At 37.5% G+C, this 11,434-nt stretch overlaps 1 protein-coding gene across 2 annotated transcripts in view; it reads right to left on the bottom strand.

The window, feature by feature from the left end:
- Positions 1–234: 234 nt before the first annotated feature.
- Positions 235–11,434, bottom strand: part of LOC124555316 (gamma-aminobutyric acid type B receptor subunit 1) — a 118,956-nt gene continuing 107,756 nt past the window's right edge. Inside the window, exons 16-17 of one of the 2 annotated variants that reach the window (XM_047129192.1) lie at positions 4,643–4,820; positions 235–1,499 (exon numbers count right to left, since the gene is read on the bottom strand). In XM_047129192.1, the coding sequence (XP_046985148.1) occupies positions 1,483–1,499; positions 4,643–4,820 (195 nt within the window). In that variant the 3' untranslated portion in view covers positions 235–1,482. Of the gene's footprint in view, positions 1,500–4,405; positions 4,821–11,434 lie in introns of those variants that run through there. The other variant, XM_047129191.1, reaches the window with a different exon arrangement.

Raw genomic sequence — 11,434 nt, 5'->3', positions numbered from 1 at the left:
TTTACACTGAATCAAAATAGCTGAGAATAATATGCAGATATTCTAGTTCTGAACATAAGAAAACAATAAATTGTAAATACAACACACACACACACACACACACACACACACACACACACACACACACACACACACACACTGTTGTCTTTCAACATTGCCAGCTGACTGTGTGTGTGTGTGTGTGTGTGTGTGTGTGTGTGTGTGTCATTTCCTCCTAAATTATTTACATTCTGCCAAAACTTTCCTAAACACATCTACAGAATTAATAATTCATGTCATAACAAAAAACCACCTTCAAAGGAGAACCCTATAACTACATACGAATTTTAACTGTCACTAATAAAAGTCAGTGACATTAAGCTTATGACATGTTCTTCAGTATCAGACTATGATAAAGTACCCACAACACATCAGAGCAGCACATTGCGAGGCTACTTCAAATACTTTAAAGGACACTTATATAACTAAATATCCTAATTTTATAACACAGCATGCACACTAACAGAGAAATTATAAGCAAATGTTGCAATTTCCTATTCACTGACAACACAATAAAAATTAGCAGTTTCACCTAGTGCTGATACTGCTTTTTCCCCACTGATTTTCACTTGTTGGGGGACCACAGTCATGGGGAACTTTTGAAACAAGTTTCCACTAATTGACGGTAAATTTCTATTCAGCAATTTCACACAACAATAATTTCGGCTTTATACCCAATCTCAGGTGTAAGCTGAATCATCATAAACAGTCGGACATGCCTAAATGACACATCATTGTCGAAGTAAGATATATCTTGTCCCAGATGTCGTATGTACTCATATCTTGTCCCAGATGTCGTATGTACTCATATCTTGTAATATGATAACTGGTTTAAAAGACCAAATATATGTTATTTCAATGATGACATGTCATTTAGGCATGCTGGACATTTTATGACATTTCAGCTTGCACTTGAAAACACACACACACACACACACACAATAAACTGTATATATGTCCCTAGCAAGCACACTGATTCTTTAATGGATGAATATTATACCATATACTTCAGATACGTCGCAAAATTGTTTTTTATTTCCACATAACTTCTTGAGGGAAAAAATGCAGTATGGCACAGAATATTGCAAACCTCAGAGCAATATGGAAACACACAACATTCTCATATGGGCATATATTAGTACTGCCTTTCATCACAGGGCTGACACATCACAAGCATCTATTCATATTCACTATCACACACACATATTCCTTAAGACTATTCAAGTTCAGACCATTACAATTATGATCTGAGCATAATTTTGAATGAGCACATAGAAGCTGAGAAATCAGCATTCAAGAAAGACAAAAAATTAAAAAACCTTCATCAGCTGTAACACAAATAAAATATCACTTTTTTAACAGAATGTTTGAGACCTTGGTAAGTTGACAATCCAGGTGTTGGAAAAGCATGTTGAGAATCACAGACGTCACGGAGCTAGCATATTATACGCAGCTCATTCCTGAAAAGAGATAGCTATGAAGTTCTGTGTTCTTGTACACTTACTTCCTGGATTAATTTGTTACCACACAATACAAAAATTGCAAATTTTTATCTGGTAATTACAAAAAATTCATTCACAAAAATTACACAATTTTCTCGAAACATTCAAGAGCACTATTTACTCAGATATAAACTGTGCCAGTAAAACATGCTCAAAGTAGCACATGTATGTAAGATGAATAACATTATGCACAAAACAATTTAATACAAAGTGTTCCACATTTTAAAAACACTGTGAAAGATGTACATCATACTAAATTACTGTGACACCTATGCCCAACATATGGCTAGTTTCATGCTATCACTGCCCATTTCCTCCAAAAGAAACAGCTGCATAAATGCACACACATATAGCAACAATGAATTTAAATAAGCAACATCCATAACAAAGCAAATTAATGTCTGAAAAGTAATTGCAAACATGCTGAATGGCAAGTGAATCTACTGTAAAGAATAAGATCTTGAGATGTAAGTGCTGCAGAGTAGTGTCGGTTGCCAAAAAGTACAGAATTATCAGATATCTTCACATTATCCTTCAAAAGAAATATTTCTGCAGATTGTCAATATAATATGTGGTATAGTAAAATCAAAAATTGACAAAATAATTGGTAATTATTCAACTCTGAATGTTCTACCTTCTGCATAGTGGTTAGCTTTAAAAACATTAATTATTGCTGTCCTTGTTGCACTACAGATTTCTCTCTCTCTCTTTTTCTAATACAGAAAAAAACCTCCCCCCCCTCTCCCCCCTTCTCTCTCTCTCTCTCTTTCGCATTCACAATTATGTGGAGTACAAACAAAAGGATGTGATGTAGATATAAACTGAACATTAACCATTACCAAGATATTCACAGAAAACCAGCAGTTTCCATTGAAAGTTGTCGATGCACATTATGCAGAACAGCATAATGCCTCTGATAAAATTATATCAACTAGTTAATTAGGTGTTCCAGTATAACAAACAAGGACTTTTAGAACGGGGCGATTGTGATGTTTCAAAGATTTTTGTTTCCAAATTAACTCTTAATGACAGGTTTGAGGTTTGTATTGGTGGCCATGGTGTACTGTTATTAAGTCAGTTACAAGAAAAACATTTGTATTTTTGCAAAAATGGGTGAGTGAAGGGTTTCATAATAAGTATAGAAACAATAAAAAATGTTTCTGTAAAGGAAAATATCAGCAGTTTCACACCACTACATCCCAAGAAACTTAAAGAGTTGTAAATGAGGCTATTGCATTGTTTATGGTGATAGCAACAGTTTTTAAGATTAATAAATCACAGTCATTTCACCATCTACTGCAAATCTGGTCAATGAAGAGTGTGAATAGATTTGTGCACTTATCTCTCACTTCACGTGTGGCTTAGTATTTTTACGTTTGATCCCCGGTCAATGCTAGGATTTTTATCCTCATGCTTGATCCTCGGTCAATGCTAGGATTTTTATCCTTCATTTATCACCTATTCCACATCTAGAAATGTTTGTCGATGTGAAAAATTCCGAGTTGCACTGTGGTTTGAAATCCATGTTAAACTGTTGGTCCCCCTATAACTGGCTGGGTGAGTCAGTTTAAAGATCAAAGGAAGGCAATGGCATCCCTCCTCCAACAGGACCATGCCTAGTGAAGCATTGTGGAGTTCAAAGCAATCATCAGATTGATGACTGCTTTACTTATGAAAATAAATCACTACTCACCAAACAAAAAGAGTGTTGAGCAACAATCAGGCACATAAAGAAGAAAAATTCTTCAGCAGTTGGACAATATACTCCTCCAAATCATGCTCTCTCTCTCTCTCTCTCTCTCTCTCTCTCTCTCTCTCTCGACACACACACACACACACACACACACACACACACACACACACAGAGAGAGAGAGAGAGTCACTCACTTTTTGTCTTCTAACATTGCCAGCTGACTGTCTGTGTGTGTGTGTGTGTGTGTGTGTGTGTGTGTGTGTGTGTGTGTGTGTGTGTGTGTAGGAGGAGGACTTCGGGACTTTGAAAAGTATGCTATCTATGAGCTTGCCCATTGCTTGGAGAGTAGTGATCTATCACTTACACATCAATACTCATCAGCCCCTTTCTATAAGTAAAATGACCACATAAAAAGTTCCAGCACTAGATATTGCCATCTGTTCTCTCTGCTAGTTTATCTGCATCCCAATTTCACCAATTGTTTCAGTAATAGGTTCATAAGCGTGTTTCAGTAATAGGTTAATAAGCACATCTCTTTTGCCTAACATGGTAGTTATCTACCTCGTCTTTCCATCAAACTGAAGCAAACAGCTGTCTGTGATGCAAATTAATTGAACTAAGGCAAAAAATACCTTACCAGCAAAAATTGATCTCAATATAACTACCAGCAAAAATCGATCTCAATATAACCTATTACTGCAATGACACACTACAAATAAACCCATTAATGCTGCATTTTATGGAGCTATTATAAGACAGTAAATGCACACTCAACAATGTAACATAATACCAATGACAGAATTAGGTCATAATGCATGCAGCAACTATCACCCAGATAACATCAGAGCAACCCGCACGTGTAAAATTTTATCTATACTGCAAGTAAACTGCAGTGTATGCAACAGTTATCATGAAGTACAATCAGTGAAATGTTATCTTGGTACAGTTATGTTTAGACATATACAGAGAAATCTGTGCAACCCTTGGTTAAACAAATTACTACTACCTACTGGAGTGCTTAGAGAAGCTATAATACACTACACATTGTGCAATTACGCCATTAGAAATGACTTTTGCAGTAATAATTTCCAATAACAAATAATTTATGAACACAGGGGAGAAAATTTTACAATTAAAAGCCACCCATTAAATTATAAACAGGAGAAAAATAAATAACTGACTGACATTCACATGGGTAAATAACTATAAAATCACATTCTACAAACAGGAACAATTCACTTCAAGGGGTAAAAATAATTTTATAAGTACGAGTCAGAAAGCTCATAATCAGATGGGTTGACTATTGTACTCCGAGTATACGAAATGCCTTTGCCAAAAGAAGAGACAGATGCGCGCTCGCTAGTACGAATATCTGTGATAATCAGAGTATCTCTACTGGCTTTCAGACCTGTAGGAGGGGCGTCATCCACATGCTGTTGGGGCTGCTGCTGTGCACGATGTTCTGGCTGACTTTGCTGCTGCTGGTGGTGAGAAGAGCTCTGTTGTGCCAAACTGACTCCAGCTGCTGCTTTAGCTGCTTCTCGTTCTTGGAGGCGCAGCTTCAGCATTCTGATTTTCTCTTCTTTCTGCATAGGGGAAACATGTATCATTTGAAATCAATTGAAAGTATAATTATGACCGGTAACGGCCAAATCATGGAAAATGCTTTACATTTTTGCTTACAAGAACATCACCTTGTGCATCACAATCTCAATTATAATTGATGAAGTAAATCTAAAGATATATGATTCAAGAGTAAAGGCAACACCTCACCAACCAGTAGAGGTGTTGAGCCACTGAGAGGCACATAAATGAGACTGAACACTTTGTTGGCTTTCTGAAATATCCTTTTTTTGAGAAAGGGTATGGGAAACACCCACTCCCACTCCTCCCCCCCCCCCCCCCCCCAAACACACACACACACACACACACCTTTATGGGTACATTGTGTTTGCTGAACAATTTGTGCCTGGCACACTTTGTTCAGCTGGCACAATGCACCCTTACAAGTTTGCACGTATACTCTGGCTCGAAATAAGACTTGTCCAAAAATTCGTAAATTTTTCAGTCTCGTTCATGTACTGTTGATGACTCACCACCCTTAGTATTCACCGAGTTGTTGCCTTTAGTCTTAAATTATTTATACTCTATCAGAATTTTATGCTACCACATTTAAACATGAAGACAGCTTTTTATTTGAATTTAATATCTAGTGGTCGGTGACTGGAACTCGATAGTAGGAAAAGGAAGAGAAGGAAAAGTAGTAGGTGAATATGGAATGGGAGTAAGGAAGGAAAGAGGAAGCCGCCTGGTAGAATTTTGCACAGAGCATAACTTAATCATAGCTAACACTTGGTTCAAGAATCATAAGAGAAGGTTGTATACATGGAAGAAGCCTGGAGATACTGGAAGGTCTCAGATAGATTATATAATGGTAAGACAGAGATACAGGAACCAGGTTTTAAATTGTAAGACATTTCCAGAGGCAGATGTGGACTCTGGCCACAATCTATTGGTTATGAACTGCAGATTAAAACTGAAGAAACTGCAAAAAGGTAGGAATTTGAGAAATTTGGAATTTGGATAAACTGAAAGAACCAGAGGTTGTAGAGAGCTTCAGGGAGAGCATTAGGGAACAATTGACAAGAATGGGGGAAAGAAATACAGTAGAAGAAGAATGGGAAGCTTTGAGAGACAAAATAGTGAAGGCAGCAGAGGATCAAGTAGGTAAAACGACGAGGACTAATAGAAATCCTTGGGTAACAGAAGAGATATTGAATTTAATTGATGAAAGGAGAAAATATAAAAATGCAGTAAATGAAGCAGGCAAAAAGGAATACAAACATCTCAAAAATGAGATCGACAGGAAGTGCAAAATGGCTAAGCAGGGATGGCTAGAGAACAAATGTACGGATGTAGAGGCACATATCACTAGGGGTAAGATAGATACTGCCTACAGGAAAATTAAAGAGACCTTTGGAGAAAAGAGAACCACTTGCATGAATATCAAGAGCTCAGATGGAAACCCAGTTCTCAGCAAAGAAGGGAAAGCAGAAAGGTGGAAGGAGTATATAGAGGGTCTATACAAGGACGATGTTCTTGAGGACAATATTATAGAAATGGAAAAGAATGTAGATGAAGAAGAAATAGGAGATCCGATACTGCGTGAAGAGTTTGACAGAGCACTGAAAGACCTAAGTCAAAACAAGGACCCGGAAGTAGACAACATTCCATTAGAACTACTGACAGCCTTGGGAGAGACAGGCCTAACAAAACTCTATCATCTAGTGAGTAAGATGTATGAGACAGGCGAAATACCCTCAGACTTCAAGAAGTATATAATAATTCTAATCCCAAAGAAAGCAGGTGTTGACAGATGTGAAAATTACCGAACTATCAGTTTAATAAGCCACAGCTGCAAAATACTAACACAAATTCTTTACAGACGAATGGAAAAACTGGTAGAAGCCAACCTCGGGGAAGATCAGTTTGGATTCCATAGAAATCTTGGAACATGTGAGGCAATACTGACCCTACGACTTATCTTAGAAAATAGATTAAGGAAAGGCAAACCTACGTTTCTAGCATTTGTAGACTTAGAGAAAGCTTTTGACAATGTTGGCTGGAATACTCTCTTTCAAATTCTGAAGGTGGCAGGGGTAAAATACAGGGAGCGAAAGGCTATTTACAATTTGTACAGAAACCAGATGGCAGTTATAAGAGTCGAGGGACATGAAAGGGAAGCAGTGGTTGGGAAGGGAGTGAGACAGGGTTGTAGCCTATCCCCGATGTTATTCAATCTGTATATTGAGCAAGCAGTAAAGGAAACAAAAGAAAAAGTCCGCGTAGGAATTAAAATCCTTGGAGAAGAAATAAAAACTTTGAGGTTCACCGATGACATTGTAATTCTGTCAGAGACAGCAAAGGACTTGGAAGAGCAGTTGAACGGAATGGAAAGTGTCTTCAAAGGAGGATATAAGATGAACATCAACAAAAGCATAATGAGGATAATAGAATGTAGTCGAATTAAGTCGGGTGATGCTGAGGGAATTAGATTAGGGAATGAGACACTTAAAGTAGTAAAGGAGTTTTGCTATTTGGGGAGCAAAATAACTGATGATGGTCAAAGTAGAGAGGATATAAAATGTAGACTGGCAATGGCAAGGAAAGCATTTCTGAAGAAGAGAAATTTGTTAACATCGAGTATAGATTTTAGTGTGAGGAAGTCGTTTCTGAAAGTATTTGTATGGAGTGTAGCCATGTATGGAAGTGAAACATGGACGATAAATAGTTTGGACAAGAAGAGAATAGAAGTTTTCAAAATCTGGTGCTACAGAAGAATGCTGAAAATTAGATGGTTAGATCACATAACTAATGAGGAGGTATTGAATAGAATTGAAGAGAAGAGAAATTTGTGGCACAACTTGACTAGAAGAAGGGATCGGTTGGTAGGGCATATTCTGAGGCATCAAGGGATCACCAATTTAGTATTGGAGGGCAGCGTGGAGGGTAAAAATCGTAGAGGGAGACCAAGAGATGAATACACTAAACAGATTCAGAAGGATGTAGGTTGCAGTAGGTACTGGGAGATGAAGAAGCTTGCACAGGATAGAGTAGAATGGAGAGCTGCATCAAACCAGTATCTGGACTGAAGACCACAACAACAACAACATCTAGTGGTCATCAGGACAACCGAAATGGTTCTTTGTTTTCTCCATGACAGTGGTTTTTATTCTCAGATATAACATTTTAAACTGCTTTCAGGATGGGGTGGGATGGCTGGGGTTAGGGGCATCTCCTGCCACATGCTTGGTCAGCGGGAACCGGAACCCTGGACCCTGTCTCCTTTGCCTGCTGACTCTGTCACTGCTCCTTTTCTCTGTGTTAATTGGTTTTACATGGTTGGCCTCCTTTTCTGCCACACCCTGTTTTTTTTCTTTCTTTTTTTCCCTTATAGGAGTAGCTCTCTGTTGATTTGTGGGTGCAGCCCTCCTCTTTAATGCTTTCCCAATGATGGATCAGATATGGGGCAGCTGTGGGAGGGCCTGCCCTCTTTGCATGGAGATCTCAGGGGGACACTCATAAGCGGCCATAATTATTTCTCTCATTGTGTTTCATTATTAATCATTCAACTTACCTCCATTAAATTTTAACCCTTTCCCTTTTAATTTTCTGGAGCACTTGAATAGAAGGAATTGTTTACTCTGTAGCTGTCTTCGCCCTTAATCAGGCTAGTGGGGATCAGATGCTGGTGGGGTTTTCTCTCATCATAGCTGAGCCCTAAGAGGGACCACTTGTCTGCTCTAACCTACAAACGAATTCAATCCATATTCTTTTACTTCTCTGCAAATAGTTTCTTCAGCTCTGGCATCAGCATTTCCTTCAGAGCCTCGCTTTTACCACTCCTACATACTTTCCGCATCTGAACATATTCCTAGTGGACATCATCTGTATGAACGAACACTTGACTGAGGGCCTGATGACCTTGCTGTTTAGTCGCTTACCCCTAGCCAACCAACCACTCGTATATTTGTTCGTCTCCTCCTCCCGCTGTTTCATCCATCTCATCCCACCCTCCCCTCTCTCAGTACCCATACCCTCTTTGCCCCATCTCTCTGCTCGGCCATGCCTATCTGCACGTATATCCCTGAAACACATTCCAACATTACCCAGTCATGCAGGCCAGACAAAATGTCAGGTGTTAGCAATTTTTTTCACCCCTGTCCCTACCCAACAACCAACAAGAAAGCGAGTTATTACTGTGTTGTCATCCAGTTCTGAGCTATTTTTAAAATTTCAAGTCTCTAACTCATCAAGAAGTTCGTTTAACATCAATTGCAAAATTTTAACTGAATAGACAGACAGATAAGAAAGTGATGTATAGAGTACATTTTCTGATGGAGGATAGGAGGTAGGAGCATGTCTGGAATAAAGCACTTATCTAAAGCCACTGAATTGACTGATTTTTCGTGTTACTTGTCACAGTTTAAGGACCCAAGTTCAAAGGTCAAAACAAAATCGTGCACTAATACACCAAACAAACAATTTGTTAGTAATGCAATCTGGTTTTTTTCTGTGAACACTGTATAAGAAACATGCACCATTTAACATAACCCCTATGAACTGGCAAGAACAAAATTCCAACAGCATTCTAGCATTTATATATTCATAACATAGCATTTATGTATATATAAATTTCAATATTATGAATGAATCACCATAAATTTATCAGACTTATGTTGTCCAATGTAAAAGTGATAAAAAATAAGTAACTGTTCACACCAGTTCAATCAGATTACTACCAAGCAGTCCTTAATGCCGTGTCATAAAATCCAAAATGCATTGCATATGTTCTTGGGTATTATCTGTCAGCATGTTCCAATACATGTCAAAAACTCAACAGTACTTGCTTTTTAAGTACTGGTTCATATATATTCATCGGTGACATACAAGAAGGAAAGGTCAGTATCTGCTATGAGGAGGGAAAAATGTTTCATAATTGTCAAAACCAATGTTGAATGTTATCTTAACAGGATAATACACAGATTGTTTAAATCTTCGGGATCTGTGGCTTCCCTGTGGCAGCAGTTGTTGAGCATATCCCAACAACAAATGTAGGAGGGTGCTGCCAATATTCATTAATAATCAAATATGCACACTCATACCTTCAGCATACTACAGCCTCAGTATTAAAAGAGAAACACCAGTACATATAGTCCTGAATCTCCAGGTATTCTTCACAGCATGGCAGATCTCACTTTTTACCAGCCTCACAAATTAACTTGATGTGTTACTGATTGGACAGTTACACAGTATAACAACTTGACAAAGGGACTATCATGAACAGTCAGTAACAGCGAACTATATAAAATGAGTTTGACATGCAGCCACCCAGCAACATACTAAATATATGTTAGATACACTTTCACACAATATGTAGGCTATTATTGCAGTTATTACTAGAGACAGAAAATTTCGAGAAAATGATACATGAAATTAGCAGTTTTTAGTGAAATAATGCAAAATTGGCAGTTTTTATGAGATACTGCAAAATTTTTAATTCTGCTGTACAAAAATTTTATAAGTGTGAAGGTGGCAGTTCACTAATACTAGTAACTGATAGTTATTGAATGTTAAAACTGCATTTCGACCTCTAATCTCCTCAAAGGTGAGTTTCACACATAATCTTAAACTGACAGTTCATCCCATGTAATGAGCTTTGATCTGATGACAAAAATGGTACCAAAATTAGCAAATACAACACAAAATTTGAAACAACACCAAATTTGGAAAAATGAACAACAACTAATCTGGTAAGAAGTAACACCGAGTCTGGTGACAAAGATACTGAATTTGGCAAAAAATAACTTAGAACTTGGCAAAAAATAGTTCCAAATGAAAAAAAAACCTAATTTGGCTATAAATTACAATGATTTTTTCCTGCCCCTAGTTATTACTAACTATCAGAAACATTGAATTTGCACCAGCAATGTGCTTGTATAAATCTAAAACTTTAATTGTGTATCTGATGAGTAACACTTGGTAGAAAATTCATAGTTTTCTGCTTATTCCTTCAATGTATTGCAATTTTTACAATGATACACTTCATGAAGCAAACCTCTGAGCCAAACAGGGATAAAGAGAAAAGAGGCAAGAAAGGTACAGTTATATCACTGAGCCATTCTGAGTTTTGCCAATGACCTCAGTGAGTTTAATCTTGTAACTTCTGTTGAGAATGATAACGTTAGGGTGTATTTGGGTTTGCTGATACATGGAAAACAGTTTTGTCACACTCTCTTGCAAGAGAAGGCACAAAAATGTGGATTTAGACACATTCCCGCACCCTTTTAGGTGCACAAAATATGTCATTTGGCTTTGAAATCAATAACATGTACGTTTGACATTATTAGATATAGTGAATGAGAAAAGAGAAAGAGGGGAATAAAATATTTATTTTCCTCTGTGAAGTCATAGCTTTATTTCGCCATCTTGTTTGCACCCATATCTGAGGTAAGATTTTTACCACTCGGAGGCAAGGTGGTTTACAGTACACATCAAGAACTAAGGGTGTATATGAGTGACATACTGTTATAAAAATGATGTCCTATAAATTCAAATGATTAATTTATACATTTGTTCCAAATACCTATTGTAGCGTCACAGGCCATTATATAGGACATAGAAAATCACACTCAGTGTT

Source organism: Schistocerca americana, chromosome X, assembly GCF_021461395.2.
Source record: "Schistocerca americana isolate TAMUIC-IGC-003095 chromosome X, iqSchAmer2.1, whole genome shotgun sequence".
In the NCBI taxonomy this organism is placed as follows: Eukaryota; Metazoa; Arthropoda; class Insecta; order Orthoptera; family Acrididae; genus Schistocerca; species Schistocerca americana.
Note: the sequence above shows the minus strand (reverse complement) of the source record. Positions and strands in the feature narration are given on the sequence as shown.